The sequence below is a fragment of the Gymnoscopelus microlampas genome (genome assembly GCF_963454915.1).
Source record: "Gymnoscopelus microlampas genome assembly, chromosome: 1".
In the NCBI taxonomy this organism is placed as follows: Eukaryota; Metazoa; Chordata; class Actinopteri; order Myctophiformes; family Myctophidae; genus Gymnoscopelus; species Gymnoscopelus microlampas.
The window spans coordinates 53082145-53103304 of NC_139962.1; the positions used below are offsets into that span (position 1 = coordinate 53082145).

Genomic DNA, 21160 nt, shown 5'->3' on the forward strand with positions numbered 1-21160 from the left:
AAAAAGCTAAAAACAACTAAATAGAGGCCATACAATAGAGTCCTCAGATGAACACAGAGACCATTTGCATAAAGGTTGGGGCAGTGGTGGCCTAAAGGTTAAAGGAGCGCACTTGTTGCCGGTTCGATTCCCTTAACCCGGCAGGATAAATCTGAGTGGGGAAGTGAAATGGTCACCCCTCCCACAACACCGCTGAAGTGCCCTTGAGCAAGGCACTGAGCTGCTCCAGTGGAGCTGCTCAGTGGCTCCCAGGTTTTAATGTGTGTCTGTCTGTGTGTGTGTCTATGTGCAGGGGGTGGCTGAAAATGAGCACTTAAGCTCAGTCACTATCCTGGGTAAATAAAGAACTGAAAATAATAATAGTAAATAAATCAAATAAACTCTCTTCGCTTCGCACGAATTACCATCAAAATCCAATAATGTATTCCATATGGTATGCTAACTTCTGTCACACTAAGCTGGTAAGCCAGGCACTACGTCTTAAGATATTTTGTTCACAAACATACATGAAGGCAGACAGACAGACAGGGGTCAAAAACATAACTTCCCCGGTGGAGGTCATAAAAAAATCTGCATGAAACACTTTTAAGACACTCCTCGTGTTTCTCTGTCGCTCGCCCTTTTACTCCCCCTCTCTCTCTCTCTCTCCAAGCACAATGCCATCTGCACCGTAACACTGGAAACTGTTGTTCCTTTTGATTAAATGTAAATGAGCTGGGGGCCGTTTTATCAAGTGTCCCGCGGCCCCTGTGCCCCCCTACGCTGCCTGCACACACATTGGACCCTCACAGCTGGGGGTTCGAACGCTCTCTGAACAGCTTGTGTTGGCGTGGGCCCTGCCACCACCACAGCCCCCCCCCCCCCGGGTGCAGAGGATGCACCCACTCGGAGCAAAATGTGGATGAAAATTTGAACTTGGAAACTTGTAGTAGTACCTGGATTCTGTTGAGTTCAAAGCTCTGCTGTGTCTACCTCTGCTTGAACATCACGATCACCCACCTGTCTATCACCGAGCAAATAATGAGACCACAAACAATAGCTTTTCTTAAACCACTTGGAACCCCAGGCATCCATATTCCAGTGGTGTAAAATAACTAAGTACATTTACTTAAGTACTGTACCTAAGTACAATACTTGAGTATTTCCAATTCCCAATACTTTTACTTCTACTCCACTACATCTCGGATCCAAAATATATTGTAAATCTTTTACTCCACTACAATTATTTGAAAACGTACTAGTTGCTTTGCAGATATAAATGATAATATTATAAAACATACATTAACCACTTTCGCCCTATTTTATATATAGGCTATTTGAAAATAGACGATCTACAAGCTCACAACGCAACGCGTTGTGAGCTTGTAGATCTGCTATTTTCAAAGTACAGAGCCAATGAACTGAGGTCCAGTTTTCTACAAGTCTAGAAGGTTTAAGTGGTTAAAACAAACATAACAGTGACACTCTATTTGACTCTTTTTGGAGCGCCATAAGGAGGCTATGAAGCAAAAGATCAATTTCGCTCTGCTAAACTGGAGATTGGCCCCATCAGAACCATAGAGGATGATGGGTATTTTTGGTGCACATGTCTCTAATGACAGGGCAGTGCAAAGGGTGGAGGGGGGAATCACCAGTGCGTATATTTAGCACACTGTTAAAGGCTCGTTGTTTCCACTATGGCTCTCAGGGACGACAGTTAAACTATAGCCACGTTTTACTTACTTGCTGAATTAATGTTGCACCTGACCTTAGTGCTCCTGACCTACTGAAAGAGTCTCCTACTGACCGATGAACCGGTCATCAAATCATTGGCTGAGGAACGCGAAAAAAGAAAAAAAGAAATGGGGTGTGTTGGTTCTCAAAGTGGGGTCCGAGGACCCACAGGGGTCCTTGGGGTGGTTCCAGGGGGTCCCCAGCAAAAGTAGTTAACCACTTTATCCATTTATAAGTTGGCTATTCAAAACTAGCAGATCTACAAGCTCGCAGTGCGGCACGAGTTGTAGATCTGCTATTTTTTAACATTTTTGAAAAATATTGAAAAATATTGAAAAATATTGAAAAATATTGATACCCTCTTTGGTAGCACTTTAAATACATCTTTTGAACATTTTACATTTTTTTTAAAACAAATCTTCTCTTCTGGGGGTCCCTGGCTCAACATATTTTCAGATGGGGGTCCGCGGACACATATATATCAATTTGGGGGTCCTTGACATGAAAACGTTTGAGAAACCCTGATGGAAAATAAGTAATGTTTTGGGTGAACTACTCCTTTAAGCTATAACGTTGAAATGAATTGTGTGCCGTGGAACTAATGCAGTATTAATCTCTCAAGAACAGATTCCGACCTGCGGTGGAATCTGTCGGAGCGGTTCGTCCTAACCAGTGCGCATTGGCTAAAAGTGGGCGTGCCTTCAGATCAGGAAGTGGGCCGCGCTTTACCCAATCAAATGTAGTGGGCGGGATTCACGTGTCCATCCACTATGATCCACCCTCCCCCCCTCGAAACTAGCCGAAACTAATTTAACAATAGCGTCCTCGGAGCGGACAAAACCACGGAAAGATATTCACATTTTAAATTACTCTTTCATCATAGAAACAAGTGGGCTTATAACCAAAACCATCCATGTTCTCTGGGAGAAGTGGTGTTAGTGTTCCGTGTAGAAATATTGTTAGTGGGAATGAAAACATGGTCGCACCAACCGGAAGTGATGCGCTATAGGCAGACATGAAACCGGTGTTTCCCTGCGCACTAGGCTTCCATTTGCCTCCGGCCAGACCCCACAGACAATGATCACAAACAGCAGAGGTCGCTGTTTTTCATTTTCTGTGGGGTCTGGCTACGCGAGACTAATGCAGTATTGATGCAAAGGGGGCGGGGCTTCAACAATTGCTGCCCCTGTGTGTAGCTTCAGAGAAGCAGTACTATTCTTTACTTTCTTGTTACATACAGTACACACACACGGCATAAATAAGCCATCTCAGCAGCCTAATGATCAGTGGTGGAAAAAGTACTTAAGTAAAAGTATCAATACTGCAATGCAGAAATACTCTGTTACAAGTAGAAGTCTGGAATTAAAAATGTAATTGAGTAAAAGCACAAAAGTATAGGTATCAAAATGGACTTAAGTACCAAAAGTAGAAAGTACTCATTATGCAGAATGTCCCATTTGACAAGTTTTCAAATGTCTAAAATGCATACAAATCTTTAGAAAATTGCAGATCTACAAGCTTGCATTGTGAGCTTGTAGATCGGCTATTTTCAAATGGCCAAAATGTATAAAGGGTTGAAGTGGTTAATGTATGTTTCATAATAATAAGCAAAATCTACAAAGTAACTAGTAAGTTTTAAAATAATTGTAGTACAATATTTGCCTCTGAGATGTAGTGGAGTAGAAGTAAAAGTACCGAAAATTGGAAATACTCCAGTAAAGTAAAAATACCTCAAAAAGTTTCTTAAGTACAGTACCTGAGTACACTTTCCACCACAGCTAAAGCATAGTGAGGCTGTCTGTCGCGCACAGAAAATAGCCGATCTGCAAGCTCACGACGCGTTGTGAGCTTGTAGATCGGCTATTTTCAGTGCGTTATATTATACCAGAGTAGGAATCTGGCTTTAAGATTTCACAGCTGTCAGTGAAGAAAGGTAGTGGTACTGTGAGTGACACCAAGCTGCTGAATCTTCTCGGTGCTCCTTGGTTTTGTCTTCCAAAGAGAGGCATCATGGGGGGAAAACAGGTGTTTTTTCAGGGGCGTGTCACCTTGGCTTGTGGAGGAGCGCTGTCAGTATACAGTCACAACAACCCTGGTTCTCAAAAAAACGTACGTTGTTACTTCAGCTACAGGCTCAGGAGGAGGTGAACCTGAAAATGTTTTCTATAGCAGATCTTTGGGTCATGATGAGCTGGCAAAACATTTCTGAGCAGTGACGTCACGGACTAATCCTTGGTAAATTTATCCTAGCGGCAGCGCTCGCTACACATGTGTTTTTTGTTTGTTTTTTCACGGCTCGCGCTACTCAAACACTAGCGGGATTATTATTTCGTGTCAACATTCAAGTGGAACTATGAGAAGGTACAACCCAGGTAAAATAATGTGTCATTATAAAAATATCTAAATGATATATGATTAGCAGTCCACTTCCTTCTGTTGGTACGGATGGATTCACATTGCAGCGTTCCGTACTCGAGTACGCATGATCCGGATCCGAGAATACCTCCCCAGGCGGTCCCGGGTACGCTATACGGTGATCCGTTCCCGGGGAACGGTACGCAACGTTCACACTATCACAACATCTGCCAAGTGGTCCGGGGTGCGCACCCGGGACCATAGTCTGAATCCGCCCTAAGTCAGCGGTGGTTGTCAAGTTGTAAAAATGCTGAATGGTATAGCAGTGGATAAAAAAACATATAAGTAAAGCAAGTATATAATGGGTACTGTGGTAACTGGGGTAAAATGACCCATCTATAATGTCTGCTACTCATGTATCACAGCACGTAGATCGGGGGGGGGGGGGGGGGGGGGGAAACAATAAAGCCACCAATGAAAAGAAATAGCTCACTGTCAGCTATTGTAATGCAACAGCTGCAGCCATTTAAATTGCTCAAGATACAGTATGATGCATTTCCATGCAGTCCAAGCTGACTGATAATGCCATCAGGCCTCAATGCCTTTCTGAAAAACTGCCAGGAAACCTGTCTAACCCGTTCTACAACATCCACTCCGGCGTGCTACATCATTTTAATTGGCTACACCTGTAGTGGGCGATACGTCTTCATCACCTGCCTTTTCCCATAATCAAATAGAGGGGGGGTATTGGAATGTTGTGGACGGAGGGAGAAAAAAAGGAAAAAAAGTAGTAAATGATTTATTTACACACATCACCAAATTTTCAGTACTTTTACTTTTACTCCACTACATCTCAGAGACAGATGTTGTACTTTTACTCCACAACAATTATTTAAAAATATTAGTTACTAGGTACTTTGCATATATAAATTGTGATATTATGAAACAAACATTAACCACTTTAGCCCTGTTTTATGCTGTCTACAACGCGTTGCGTTGTGAGCTTGTAGATCTATGTTATTTTCAAACATTTTAGTACTTTTACTTTTGGTACTAGTATATTCTGATACCAATACTCTTGTACTTTTACTAGAGTAAATGTTGAATTCCGGACTTTTACTTGTAACGGGGTATTTCTATATTGCCGTATTGGTACTTTTACTTTTAAGTAAAACATTTGAGTACTTTACCCACCACTGGTATTGGAATGTTGTGGACGGAGGGGGGAAAAAAAGGAAAAAAAACAAAGTAAATGATTTATTTTACTCACATCACCAGCAGCTCCAAGTAGGCCACCATTGGCCTCTGCCATGTTCATGTAGTTGTTGTTGTTCTGGAACTGCAAGCGAAAGAGAGAAAACAAGAGAAATATGATACAGTCATATTTTACCAGGTTGCAGATACATACAGTGGCCGAACACAGTATTGCGGGTCGTCTTTAGATCCAATATTCTCAGAGGACATTGAGCCCTCATTGGCTAAATGACCAGCCAATGAGGAAAAAGTCACGCAAAAGGACCAGCCAATGGGGAAAAAGTGACCACTAGCGAGTGTAGATATAGACCAGGTTTGGCAACCTGGTAAAAACAAAACACCATGATCAACCCCTGCTGACCTCAAGATAACATGTGGGGTGTGTCGGTTCTCAAAGTGGGGTCCGGGGACCCCCAGGGGTCATCGGGGTGGTTCCAGGGGGTCCCCAGCAAAAGTAGTTAACCACTTTATCCATTTATAAGTTGGCTATTCAAAAATAGCAGATCTACAAGCTCATAGCGCGTCACATCGTGCCGCGCTGCAAGCTTGTAGATCTGCTATTTTAGAAAAATCGTGAAATTCTTTTTGAACATTTAGCATTTTTTAAACACAAATCTTCTCTTCTGGGGGTCCCTGGCTCAACATATTTTCAGATGGGGGTCCGCGGACAAATATCTAATTTGGGGGTCCTTGAAATGAAAAAGTTTGAGAACCACTGGTGTTAATGATAGAAAATAAGTCATGTTTTGGTTGAACTACTCCTTTGGCCATATTCATGCAGTCGTTGTTGTTCTGGAACTGCAAGCGAAAGAGAGAAAAAAACAAAACACCATGATCATTCAACCCCTGCTGACCTGAAGATAACATCAGCCTGGTGGTGTTATATAGTTGTACAGAGACGGCTTGCCTTTCACAAAGGACGGCAACATCCATTCAAACGGCCATGTCACACACTTTGCTTTGAATGTTTACACATTGAGTTAACCCCTCGCGCTCCTTACACATGTGAGTTCAGTTCTGCCACTTTTTTTGTTGCTGTTATTGTGACGTGAAGAGAGAGAGAGAGAGAGAGAGCGGGGGTCCGTGAGAGGCCCCGATGCAGGCCCCCCCCGATTCAAGAGCGGAGGTAATGAGAATCTGGCCCTGGCTATTCAGGTTCTTATGGGATGGCAATTAAGGATGTGTTTGCATCACAAAGAAAAGCATCGAGATTCAGTGGCAGGTTATTAACTTCAAGTAACCTGTTTGGGTGGGTAGGGGGGCTGAGAGAAAACAGATAGTGGAGAGCATCTGTAGAGCAATGATGGTGTAGGCGCGGCTCAGTGCGTCGATGAGGTTGGTTTGTTGGTTATGTTCGTCTGTGTTCTGGACTTGTAAACGGAAAAACATGACCTTTTAAAACGTTCTTCTAAACCCCCATCCCTGCCTTTTATACTCCACTGTTTACCCAATGTTACAAAGGTAAATAACGTTTTTTTACACCCTCTGAATCCATGTAAATCATATCTTTTGCAGTCACAAGGCTGTCAGGTCTTTGCATATAAGGCTCACGCATCAAATTCAAGTGCCAGAAAACATACACAAATCCAATGAATTACAACGACAACGACGACAACAAAGGCAGTGGTTGGTGACATACAGAGGCCACAACATTGTAATCACAGATTGGGGCTATTAAAATGTAGGTAAGCAATAAAGGAAAAAAATGGTGCTTTGGTTAAGAAATATGTTTTTTTTTTCTGTCCCCCCTCCCCACCACCTCCCCACCTTCAATACTCCCCCCCCCCCCCCAACCCACACACACACACACACACACACACACACAGCCTGCTGGCAAAATGGCAGCCACTTCCTTTCTTCTGAGACACAAGCATGCTGACAGGTAGGAACAATGGGACATAGAATGAAGAATTATGGGCTAGCAGCTGGGCCCTGGAGCACAATGCACCTCTCTGTGAGCCGAGGAGGAGCTGAGGAGCAGCCCCTGTGCCTACACGGCCTGCAGGAGAAAGAGAATCACACACACACACACACACACACACAGGAGTTGTGTCTTCATGAAGTTTCCACTGAGAACACTTTCTGTTATTCCTCCACAAAAGCACAGGAGTAATCTCCTTTGTGTGTTGATTACAAAAAGTCTCCTCTCTTTTCAAATATGATGAATTCTGAATAACTTCAGTGAGAGAGAGAGAGAGAGAGAGAGAGAGAGAGAGAGAGAGAGAGAGAGAGAGAGAAAAATGGTTTCTTATCTTAGAAAAAGGGCCAAACAATAGCAGAAACAAATTAAGATCAGAACGAACTGAGAAGTGCATTAATATACTTCCCACTCCTTTGTGGGGCTTTTTTCTCTCCTCCTTTTCTTTTCCGACTGGTTAGTATGCGAATGTAATTACTGAAAGAACTGCCGCTAATCAACTACGAATGGTATCCATTAATTAGTCTATGCCCTGGAGAGAGACAAGAGAGAATCAGCAGCAATGTTAACAGCGTTACGCACCAATGAGGAGGGAGGAGGGGGAGAAAGCCACAAGCTTTGCTAGCAGTTGGCAAAGCAGGTGTTTTTTTGGGAGGGGGGGGGGGGGGGTGAGGGAGGGCCTTCACAGTTCCTATAGTGCCGGTCTTACCTGGAGCTGTCCTACTGAACTACATCTAAAATCCTAGTTCAGAGCCAAAAATTCACAACTGCCAGTGAGGAGCCCCCACCAGGAGGACGTAGAGCCTTCGTCCTACTCCTCCCGCCCAACACTCCCCGCTGACAGGTGCCGCCCGTAGGAGTATACGTGCAATGACCGATATCACCCTCCCTCCCCCGCCCGGCTTCCCTCCCCTGAAACACGGGCCAAGTGTGTTTGTGTAGACGCTCGACAAAGCCGGATGCACCACACGGTGGATTTGAACCCACAACCTCCGTGGTGGTGGTGGGCAGTGACTTTACCACTGCGCCGCCCGAGCGCACTTTTGTACTTTTACTCAAGTACATTTTGAATTCCGGACTTCTACTTATAACAGTATTTCTACATTGCAGTATTTTTACTTAAGTAAAAAAAATACGTAGTACTTTTTCCACCACTGCTATTGGTTGAGGTCAAAGTTCACCAAATGTGACGGACAAGCGAAGAAGAAAAATTTCCTTTTTGCCATCGGAACGCAAAGACAGTGAAGTGAACAGGTGGGTGAATATTCAATTTGTGCAACGTGTGTGACTGACTGTGCCCTAAGTTAACACACCCAAGCAACATGAACAATTGGAACACATGCACGCCACTAATGCAGAAGCACACACAGGCAAGTGGGACGCGTCTGTCAATAAGAAGCACTCCCTCACACTCTCCTCGCTATAGAGCAACTGTGAGACCCGACATGGCCGGGTTACGTCAGACACTCGCTGGTAATTAACCTTACGCCAGGGCTTATCAGGGAAGTGTTACCCTGTCCCCTTCTTCGTCTCTTTGATAACAAATTGAAGTCCCAGAGATATCCGCCCTCTGCTCAAACACAGGGAACATTGTACCGATTGTGTGGGGAGATAAAGTGCTCTGTGCCGTGGCCGTCTCCGTTTCCTCCACCCCTGCGTTTCTTCGGGGACGACAGTAAGACTTTTCACAGAAGGGTGAGAGAAAACAATAGCTCCTCATTGTGGACGTTGAGGGAGTTCTAATGGGAATTCTGGGAAGGTCCAGAGAGAACACACGGTATGGATCTGTGAGCTTCACGCTGGTTTTAAATGGGAATACTGCGGTTATAGTTGAACATTCAGATACCTTAATAGGCTTCTCAGGGTTGCACGGGGGGGGGTGGCACGGGGTTAAAAGTTCCTGCCCAGACCACTGTAGAGAGTGGGGTTCGAATCCTCCATGGTTTCTCTGGTTTGGAGCGGACCGTGCTCCAAACGACCATAGTTGGCCGTAGTGATGTGCGGGTCAGGTTTTTTAATAACCGGCCCCGCACGGGAGCCCAACCCGCCCCAACCCGTCCCGCAAAAATTCATTTAAATCAACGGCCCGACCCGTCTCGCAACCCACAAAATAAAACAAAAAAACAAAAAAACCCACACAAGCAAGTCCATTCAATAGGCTCTATGCACAGCAGCCATATTGGACAGAAATTGGGCCCCTTCCTTGCTTCCTTCACTGGTGTTACCAATGACACTAATGAAGGCTCCGTTCCATTTAGTGTAGCACAGTGGTTCTCAAACCTTTTAATTTCAAGGACCCCCATAACTCTGAGAGTGTACAAATGGAACCAAATGGACCCTCCCGGGTCCATTTGGTTCCATTTGTACACTCTCAGAGTTACACCCTCTCAAGGAACCATGAGGGTCCCTGGACCACACTTTGAGACCCACTAGTATTTCTAGTGAGCCAACATGCACAATATCAGCACCCTGACTCTGTTTGACCAGAATGGAACAGAGCCTTCATTAGTATCATTGGTAACACCTGTGAAGGAAGTAAGAAGAGGCCCAATTTCTCTCCAAAATGGCTGCTGTGCATAGAGCCTATTGCTTTCCAGAGAGAGAGAGAGAGAGAGGGGGACAGAGGGAGGGAGAGAGAGCGAGCGCGCGAGAGATGTGTGTTGTGGTGGGTTTTTTTCTTCCTTGGGTTGACCCGCTCCACCCGCCCCGCGATAATTGCGTCGTAATCTCTAACCCGTCCACCTGCCCCGCCGTTCAACCCGCGGGACCTGCGTGCTAACGGGTCGGCCCCGAGCATCACTAGTTGGCCGTGTCCGTGTGGGAAGGGGCTAGGGGTCAGAGGGCGATCTCTGTTGGCTGCAGCAGTGACTCTTACAGGTTGGTTGGTTGGGGGGGGGGGGGGGGGGGGGGTAGCGTGTTCCTCTGCATGCTTTAACACTCTCTTGGTGAAGAAGAGGTATGACGACGCCATGTGTGTTGGAAGAGACATGGTTGTCTAGGGCAGTGGTGGAAAGAAGTACTCACATTTTTACTTAAGTAAAAGTATCAATACCCTATTGTAGAAATATAGTCTGTTACAAGTACAAGTTCGGTATTCAAACAAACAAAAGTATTGGCATCGAAATATACTTAAAAGTACACATTATGCAGAATGTCCCATTTCACAAGTTTTCAAACGTATAAACGTATAAATCTACAAGCTCACAACGTTGTGAGCTATTTTCAAAAAGCCAAAGTATATACAGTATAGGGCTGAGGTGGTTGATTTATGTTTTGTAATAATAAATCTAAATCTACATAGTAACTAGTAACTGAAGATTAGTGGAATAAATAAGTACAATGTTTGCCTCTGAGATGTAGTGGAGTAGACGTAAAAGTATAAAGTACCTTAGAAATTCTACTTAGTACAGTAGGCTACTTGAGTACTTAGTTACTTTACACCACAGGTCTAGGGGCAGGGGGACTGTCATAAATATTGTTGGGAGGAAAAATATGGGGGGGGGGGTAGGGTTTCCCTCCGAGAAGTGGGCCCATCGCCAGTTTTGTTACAATTCCTCATCATCAACACCAACAATATTCACAAGTTTGCAACTCAATTAACCGTCATGTTACACATCAGGCTTGTGTTGCCAAAACACTGCTGAATACGTCAGAATCAGGGATTGAAAGTGGCATAACATTTTTTTAATAATGGTCTGGACCGCTGGCTTAGCGGTCCAGACACCTATAGGCTCTAAAGTAGCCTAACAGTGCGTCAAGGGCTTGAGTCCCGATCCCGACGGCCTTTGCTGCATGTCACTCCCCATCTCTCTCCCCATTTCCTGTCAGCCTACTATCCTATCAATAAAGGCATATAAGCCAAAACATGAAACCTTAAAAAAATAAAATTATAAGAATATATTTCTTTAATATATATACTGTATACTGTCTCTATATACACACACAGTAACTGCGTATGCTGACGACCTGATCTCCTCACTACCTTCATTAGCAGATACACAATGAAGTGAGGGGCCAAGCAGCGCTAATTAGCGGTGTGGGATTCTGTGGGCTCGCTGGTCTCTACAGGGCATGTTTTATTGTGCGTCCGGGGCCCTTTAAACCCGTTAAAGCATATCCGTGTCATTTTAGATTTTTTCGTTGGCTATTGTACAAATAGCAGATGCACGAGCTTTGAGAACGAGTTTGAGAACTACTGACTTAGCAGGCATTTTGTGGAATGGGCCTCGGCCAGGTCTTGAAGGGTTAAGAGCAGCACCACATCTCCTCAGAGAGACTGTGACTAACACCCCAGGAAATGTCCCCAAGACACCCGCATCAATCTTGGCCGTTAAAAGCCATGCAACGCATCGCCGCCACCATGGTGGTGCAGAGCCTGGGCCAACAGCCTCAGCGGAGAGAGAGAGAGAGAGAGGACAACCAGAGCAAGGGAGGAGGGAGCGCCGGGTCTTGTTATTCTCAATAGGCTCTATGCACAGCAGCCATATTGGACAGAAATTGGGCCCCTTCCTCGCTTCCTTCACAGGTGTTACCAATGACACTAATGAAGGCTCTGTTCCATTTAGTGTAGCACAGTGGTTCTCAAACTTTTTTAATTTCAAGGACCTCCATAACTCTGAGAGTGTACAAATGGAACCAAATGGACCCGGGAGGGTCCATTTGGTTCCATTTGTACACTCTCAGAGTTACACCCTCTCAAGGAACCATGAGGGTCCCTGGACCACACTTTGAGACCCACTAGTATTTCTAGTGAGCCAGCATGCACAATATCAGCACCCTGACTCTGTTTGACCAGAATGGAACAGAGCCTTCATTAGTATCATTGGTAACACCTGTGAAGGAAGTCAGAGGAGGCCCAATTTTTCTCCAAAATGGCTGCTGTGCATAGAGCCTATTCATTTTGTGAGAGAGAGAGAGAGAAAGAGAAAGAGAAAGAGAGAGAGAGAGAGAGAGAGAGAGAGAGAGAGAGAGAGGGGCAGGGGGGGTGCATAATGCTCATGTTCATGGCCGTGCCGATTGAGTCAAATGCCAGATGAAATTAAGTGTGATTGGAGCAATCGCGCAGCTGACTGTAAAGAGGGCCCACACCAAAATGGGTCAGCATCTAGACAATGAACGTTCTGTAATTAAAATGATGAGTGGGAGCTGGATGAGCGATACAAATTTGATTTTTTTTAAAGACTCGTTAGGGGGGCCAAACATTGCCGCTGTGTGTGTGCATGACATGTCTTTTTTTTTTTGGGGGGGAGCATAGCCGTTAAACATGGACGGAAAAAAGGCTGAGAGATTGTGGGGATGCATGGCAGGCAGGATATAAAATATATATAATATATAATGCCCCTGACAGACAGACACGCTGACAGACAGACACGCTAGCCAAAAGGCAGTGGTGGAAAAAGTACTCAAATGTTTTACTTAAGTAAAAGTATCAATACTGCAATGTACTCTGTTACAAGTAAAACTCAAAATGTACTTGAGTAAAAGTACAAAAGTATTGGCATCAAAATGTACTTAAAGTACCAAAAGTAGAAAGTACTCATTATAAAGAATGTCCCATTTCACAAGTTTTCATATGTATAAAAATCTTTTGAAAATAGCAAATCTACAAGCTCACAATGCGTCGCAATGTGAGCTTGTAGATCGGCTATTTTCATATGGCCGAAATTTATAGAGGGCTGAAGTGGTTAATGTATGTTTTGTAATGATAATCAAAATCAACAAAGTAACTAGTAACTAACGTTTTCAAATAAATGTAGTGGAGTAAAAGTACAATGTTTGGATCCGAGATGTAGTGGAGTAAGAAGTAAAAGCATTGGAAATTGGAAATACTCCAGTAAAGTAAAAGTACCTACCAAAATTGTACTTAAGTACAGTCCTTGACTAAATGTGTTTAGTTACTTTACACCACTGGTGTCCATCAGAATGGACACCAGAGAATGAGTGTCTGCTTTTCTATCTCTATCACTTTGTACTCTAAGTGTAGGTCCCGTCGTCCTTGCATCAAACGAGTCCCTGGATGGAAAGTGAAACCTGTCAATAGATCTCTGCATCATGATCATCAGTCACTTTAAACAAAGTAGTGAACATGAATTGCACTTTGGGACAAACTTTTAGTCAGTGTGATGTTTTTTTCCCCGCTCTGTACTTGAACCAAAGGGACTGGACAGAAACATCAACAGCAGCAACAACAGAGGCAACAGCTCAGGCAACAGAGAGGCGAAGCTTTAAAAGAAGCCAGCACATCTAAGCTCTGCATGTTTTCTCCCTGAGATCAGGTCATCCTTGCTCTCACTCTTCTTTTATCCTGCTAGAGGGGCTCTGGCAGACGGGAACAAACGGAACAGGAGGAGAGAAAAAAAAAGAGGGGGCCGCTTTAAAATAGCCATGGGATAGGAGTCTTTTATTAACAGTGAATCGCATGGCTAAAGGTGTACTCTGTAATACGAGTAGCACAGGCCAGACAGACATGGCTAAACGGCAGAGAAAACACACACCGTTCCATCCACTGTTTTTTCTTCCTGCCGTGTGCAGCCCAGCGCATTTTCTCCCCCCCCCCCTCCAATAACTGTTAAACAGAGTAGAATGAAGAGCTTACAGTGGATGCCGATGCCGCTGTGAAAAGACCATACTGTTTAAATGACAACTTTCTTTTACCAGGTTGCAGACCTGGTGTATAGATACACTCCAGCTAGTAGTGACTTTGTCCTCATTGGCTGATCGATTCGTGATGACATTTTTTTTTTTTGTAGCGGAAGCACAGTGAAACCCCCCCCGTTGTTACCAACTATCACTATCAGATCATACTGGAGATACATATTCTGTGACTACTTCAAAAGGTAAGAAAATCGTTATTGCTGGCAGTGTTTGCACGCAGCCAGAAATAACTCAAGAGTTAATAAAATGACTAAGACATTATGAAAGCCACCGTGTTTCTATGAATGCACAGTATTATGAACCCCCCCCCCCCTCCCCTCACTTTTCTTTCCCCACTCTCTCTCGGTGCTGATAATATTTCCAGGATACTGGTATACTTTGTGTTTTCGAAAATGTTCCCATGCTTTATTTGGAGAGGTCGGTAGCTTTATTAAGCCAGGCAAACTGCAACAAGTCAGTAAGTCAACTTTTACATGGAAGCATTTGAATTCACAGAGTACATGCACTATAGGGCTCGTTTACTTCATTTCCACCCCGAATAAAACCTATGCTGTTACAGCGATAGATTTATTTCACTCTTGTTAACCCCCAGTGAGTCTAGGAATGATTCTTACCCCCCCCCCCCCCCCCAAAAAAAGTATTTCCAGTGGGAAATGAGCAGTTTTATACAGCTATTATGGCAAACGAAATTATTTCAACCTCAGGGCAATACGCAATATTACACCAACGTGACCCCATCTCACCTCCAGTGTGATGGAGTAACCGCACAAATCCTATCAGTAAACATGGACTGGACCCGATGTGAAGAAGAGTCACCAGCCCAAGATTATCACCATCAGTATATGGGCATACAGATGGAAAACATTCACTGTACTCTGTCTTCTTCTCATGCTGTACCTCGTCGTTTTAACCACTTTCAACGTGGCATTTTGGGCATGTCATTATAGGAGAATACTTTAAGAAATAGTGAAAATAGGTGATCAACAAGCTCACAAAGCGTGTGTGCAAAAAAACAGGGCTTCAACACTTGACTTGATATGATTTTGGTCAAAGTTAAGTACAAGTAAAAGCACTATATAACTTAACCCATTAAAACCGGGAAAGTATCATGTCATTTTACATGATCACAATCATTTCAACCACTTTAGCCATTAATGTATAATTTAGGTATACAAGCTACGGAGGCACGGTGGTGCAATCGGTAGCGCCGTCGCCTCACAGCTATAAGGTCCTGGGTTCGATTCCCGCCGGGGACGCTGTGGGCATGTCCCCTCCTCCGCGTCATCAGCGCCCATACCCTAGGTGGGGTTGGCGAAAGGGCCTTTTCTGTGTGGAGTTTGCATGTTCTCCCCGTGTCCCCTAGGGTAGGTACCCTCATAAAGTAGTCTCAGTAGTCTCTATACTGCCTCCCCCTGGTCAGCCAGGGCGCCTGATGGAGGGGAAAGGAAGTGGTTGGAATAACGCGTTCCTTCCACACGCTACGTCCTACCGGGGAAACTCCCCCACCTGTCAGGTGTAAAGAAGCGGCTTGCTAGCTCCTCATGCATTGAAGGAGGCATGAGCTCAGTTCTGGGCTCTCCCTGGGCTGGCAGAGGGAGAGTAGCGCCCAGGATTACATAGGTAATTGGCACTGGGTGAAAAAATGGGTTACAAAATCGAGGGATAAAGATTATAATATAAAAAAAGAAGATATATAAGCTACTCTATCTATATTTTATACTTTGAATATACAAGCTACACCATGTATATACACTAGATATACAAGCTCATAGCGCGTACTGGAAAATCGTGAAAATGTTTGCAAATCTTTGAATATATACGTATATATTTTTAAAGCGAACATTTTTAACTCAAATCTTTGCTTCTGGGGGTCCCTGGAACAAAATATGTTGAGATGAGGGGGGCCAAATACATATTATACTTAAAGCCTATATACTTCTGTTGACCAGGGTCAACAGGGCTCTATGCTTTTTTAAGACCTGAGGCCGATTCTACAAAATGTCTTCTAAACCAGTAATCTCACACTTTCAAGATCTTTCAAAAATGTTCAAAAATAGCAGATGTACAAGCTCACAGCGCGGCATGAAGTGACGCTCTGTGAGCTTGTAGATCTGCTATTTTTGAATAGCCAACGCTAAAATAGAAAATGACACGGATGCTTGTCCTGGTTTTAATGGGTTAAACGAAATCTCTTCAATCTACAAGCTCAAAGCGCGTCGAAACGAGATTGTAGATCTGCTATCTTATTCGCTGAATGTTCACCTAATATGACATGTCTTGAATAGGGGGACGCTGGGGGATCCAAGTGGGTTACGTGTTTAAAATACACACTTCAGTGGTTCAGTGGGTGTGGAATGAGAACCAGAAATGGAGTAACTGCACAAACGATACACAACTCCCTTAAGAAACCCTTTGTGTCTGGAATGTCTCTTTGGTAAAAAGAGATCTCAGGTACAGTATATGCACATGTGTATTCTATATGTCTGCATTCTGCTACTGCTTCAAGTTAACCAATTTGATGCAGAAGATGGCTCTCATGAATAAATCTCCCAGAATCCCCCCGAGGTAACAGAGTGTGTGTGTGTGTGTGTGTGAGGGGGGTGTGTTGGGGGGGGTGGGGGGCGTGGGGGGGTTTCATGCAAAATGTTACAAAGGCAACACCAATTTATTGCATCAACAGAAAACTGCTCTCGGCAGCCTGAACCTCCGATACACAATAAAGCCTAGTTGAAAAAAAAACAGAGGAAAAAAACATTTAAGCCCAATCTTTTACTTGTTTTCCGATGGTGTCACTGCATCCGCAAAGCGTTGTGAGCTTGCAGATCTGCTATTTTTCAACAGAGTACAGTACACCGTCGCATGGCCGAGCATGAACTCAGCTTTTATAAAGTTGGAGAGAAAAATGGCAGCAGCGGTCTGAATTACACCTTTTAAACACCCAGAGTTGCGGTGTCAGGGTCTGTCTGTCTGTCTCTGTCTGTCTCTCAGCAGGTAAGAAAACGTGGTCACATTCCTCCTCCATCCTGCCGAAAACCCCCAGAACTAATTTAATCAAAAACGTAGTTCTTTTCCAGAAACGTATCAACTGCTGACAAGTGATTTTACAGCTACCGCCAGTGGTGGAAGAAGTACTCAATTTTTTTTACTTGAGTAAAAGTATCAATAGCACAATGTAAAAATAGTAAAAAAAAAAAAAGTAAAAGTCTGGTATTCAGAATTTACTTTAGTTAAAGTACAAAACCATTATACTTAAAAATACCAAAAGTAAAAGCACTCATTATGCAGAATGTCCCATTTCAAGTTTAAAAAATGTATTAAAATATTTTGAAAAAAAAGCAGATCTAAATCTAAAATTTCACAACGCGTTGCGATGTGACAGGCTGTGAGCTTGTAGATCGGCTATTTTCAAATAGCCGAAATATAGAGCTTAGGTGGTTAATGTATGTTTAGTAATACAAATAAAAAATGTAACAAATAATTGTAGTGGAGTAAAAGTACAATATTTGCCTCCGAGATGCAGTGGAGTAGAAGCAAAAGTATAGAAAGTTGGAAATACTCCAGTAAAGTAAAAAAAATACCACAAAAAACAGTACTTGAGTAAATGTACTTTACACCACCGCCTGAGCTCAATAATCACAGCCTAGCCACTGTTCTCTTCAACAGGATGCCTGTGCTAATATGTTCACCAGTAGGAGCTATAAAAAAAAAACTAAAATAAAACACCACAGTTAAAAGGTCCAATCCAGACAAACCTCAAGTAATTTGCTTTGTACTATTATAATTTTTGGGGTATGGGGCAATTTCCTTTTAGGCTTGGTCCAACGCCAACAAAGAGCCTCTTATTTAACACAAGGGGGATAAGAGACCCACATCATGCCCAAACAAGGCAGCAAGCACCCTTTCCTCTCCTTCACATCCCTGCATGGGAAACACCTCTGTGTAACTTTAAAGCAGCACTATGTAACTTTCTAACAACTATATAGCATATTATGTCCCACACAAGTATAAAGTTACATGTTTAAGCAATAACAATCATCCTTCCATAAACCTATTTGGGGGGGGGGGGGGGGGGGTCCCTGTTAGGTATAGGGGAGACAATGAGTTTCATCCTGACATTTGCCAAGACACCAAGGCAGAACTGCCAGTCAAAGCGAAGACTGGCCAATCACAGCGCGTCCTCGCCGGACATGCTTGCGAAGACTCTTGGGTAATGAAGTCAAAGATGTTGGTTGTCATGTTATTTGTGTCCAAAGTGGCCACTGATACCCCCCTAAACTATATAGTGCTGCTTTAACTAAGTATTAGTGATGTGCGGGTCGGGTTTTTTCATGACCCGCCCCGCCCCGCCACGGAACCCAACCCGCCTCAACCCGCCCCGCGAACCCATTTATAAATCTATGGCTCAACCCGCCCAAATCATGAAGGAAAATAATCTTCAAGTATACACCCCAAGTGTATTCAAACTGTTTTATTGTTATTATTCTTATTCTTATTAGGAATAAAGACAAAACAAGAGCATGTGATTTTTATTTTTTTTTGCGTGTGAGAGCGGCTGACCCGCTCACCCACAGCCCGCATAATTGCCTCTGAAATCCTGACTCGACCCACCCGCGCTGCGGGTTAACCCGCGGGTCCCGCGGGTTAACCGACGACCCGCTCATCACTACTAAGTATGTTAAAAAAAAAGCACCCAGCTCCATTTGGATAAAAGACATTTGACATTCTCAGTTAAATTAAAACTCCTGTGTGTGCGTGGATGAGCTGGAGTTGCATTTGTAACTCTGAGAGAGAGTACAGATCATGTAAAGACAGGCAGAAACCTTGTACCTCCATATTTTAACTCATGTATTTTCATAATTAATGCCCTACTTTTGTCATACAAAAAGTAGCAAAAGAATTTGCAGATCTACAATCTGCTATTTTTGTAATGCTATTTTGTAATTTGACAGAAAATAGTTTTGGCCAAAATTGTCTCTGACAGGTGGAAACCTCTATGTCAAAAACTGTTAATTCAAATTCAAAAATATCAAAAGTAGCAGATCTACAAGCTCAAAACGCGCCGCTTCGCGTCGCGTTTCGAGCTTGTAGATCTGCTACTTTTGATATTCTTTGTGTGAAGCTGTAGTGCGTTCATTTACGAAAAAACACAAAAAGTTAAGAAATGGCAGATAGGAGGTTTCTCCTCCGACAGCAACGATGTGAGGTTTTTCCACCCGATAGCGATGCATTTGTACTTTCTCCAGAGTTAAATGAACACTCTGAATTTTAACTGCATGTTGTGTGTGCACACAAAACCTCCAGGGGAAGGTTACCTTCTTGTTTCCGTGGTTTTGCTCCTGACCAAATACACGCTCATTTACAACCCCGTTCAGTGTAAACACTTGGTGCAGCTGCACCTCTGTGGTGATCACTGGGCTCCATTCACACCCAGCAGGCCAACGGACATGCAGTGCCAAGCTGACATATCCTCGCTGTCTGGGGTAGAAACCTCTTATCTCCATATTCTAACTTTTGGTGTTTTTTTTTGTAAAAATAATGCCCTAATTCAGGGGTATTCAACAGGGGGTCCGGGACCCCTAGGGGGTCCTCAGAGTTACTACAGGGGGGCCGCCAAATCTTTGTGTGATATGATTCTTTTTAGGACGGCTCAAGCGAAGCGAGCCGTCCTCTATACAGAGAGATCAAAGGCATATGAGGTATGTGGGAGTTAACCTCTCGAGGTATATAAAGAGGGGAGGTGGCTTAGGCGAAAAAGGGGCGTAACGGGGCGTGATTTGGTCAGGGACTCTCTGTTTGTGGGAAAAAGGGGGCGGCCTTGCTAAAAAAGGCTCTGGAACGCGTCGTCATTGCTTCGTTGCCACCGATTGGTTGCTGCAACTTGGCTTCATGCAGGGAGACGCCCCCTCTCACGCCCCCTCTCAGGTCTGAACATGCCCCCTCTCAGATCTGAACATTCTTGGCATTCCTGCACCGTTGCTCCCTGGCTTGATCCTGTGGCTTGATCCTGTGTCCATTTAACAGCATTGAAATGTCACCTTATAACTTCCCATCCATTACAGAATGTACCTAAAACATTTAAGTGTCCAATAAATATAAGGTACTTACGATAAACCCCCAAAAATTATCAAACATAAAGTCGGACCTTTATTTAGCATAGTTTTAGCTGATCTTGTGCGCACATTTTGTTCATAAAAGCAGCAGGTCCGTGAAGTGTCCACGCAGCCTAAAGCCCCGCCCACCCCTCTACACACTGAGCTCTTCATGCCGTCACACTCTGCAGAGAGGTAGACAGACTATGGAGGCATCAGAATTTTGTATTAAATTATAGAATGCACCAAAACATTAATAAGTGTCGAGTTGAATCTATTTACGCCACAATGAAGCCCCGATTTCATTTTTGGTTACAACCACATACGGAGATTTTGAAAACATGACCAATGTCAAAAAACTCCCATAATATCTGCTGGGCGAAGTACAACAATGTGCAAACACAGCAGCAAGATTCGTGAGTTGGTGTGATAAGAGAAGGATATCAAACGGAACACAACCACCCTAAAGACTAAGCATTGTGTATATTCCTGCACAGTGATCTTTGTACATAGAAATTGATCTATTTTAGATTCTGACTTTCACATGTACATATTTTTTGTTTTGGTTGTATTGTTGTATTGTGCTTTCTGCTTTGGGCAGCAGCGTGGTTCTGAAAAATGTTTTCATAGTACCCTTTTGCGTAGTAAAAGCAGACATGAGGTGATGCTCTGTAGATACATTATCTGTTCCCTTTTTATGTACATATTAACCTGTACATGTTTTCAAATAAAATACATAGTCTTTCTACATAAAATGATTACATGCAAATAGAACCGCATTGTTTCACATGGCTAAAATGCATAGGCCATTCTATCATTATGCAGTGTGCTTTCATTAAATGCAAATATAACCGAATCCTGATGATGGCTCAGGTCACCAGTTGCCTCACATGTTAATGATCACATTACAATATGGATGGGCAGCGATCATTTTACTCCTCTTTGAGCCTGATGAGTTTCCTTTTTTATACACATAGTAACCTGTAAATGTACCTTGTTTTTAAAAACACACATCTTCATGTGACGTTGACAGTGGTTACTTTGTAGATTTTCATTACAAAACATACAGTAACCACTTCAGCCCCATACATTTCGGCCATTTGAAAATAGCCGATCTACAAGCATTGTGAGCTTGTACATCTGCTATTTTCAAATGATTATACATTTTACACATTTG

At 43.5% G+C, this 21160-nt stretch overlaps 1 protein-coding gene across 1 annotated transcript in view; it reads right to left on the reverse strand.

Annotated features, from left to right (window-relative positions):
• Positions 1-21160, reverse strand: part of tox3 (TOX high mobility group box family member 3) — a 109066-nt gene that overhangs the window by 39479 nt on the left and 48427 nt on the right. The window contains exon 2 of the mRNA XM_084053228.1: positions 5339-5407. Within this exon, the coding sequence (XP_083909354.1) occupies positions 5339-5407 (69 nt within the window). The remainder of the gene's footprint in view (positions 1-5338; positions 5408-21160) is intronic.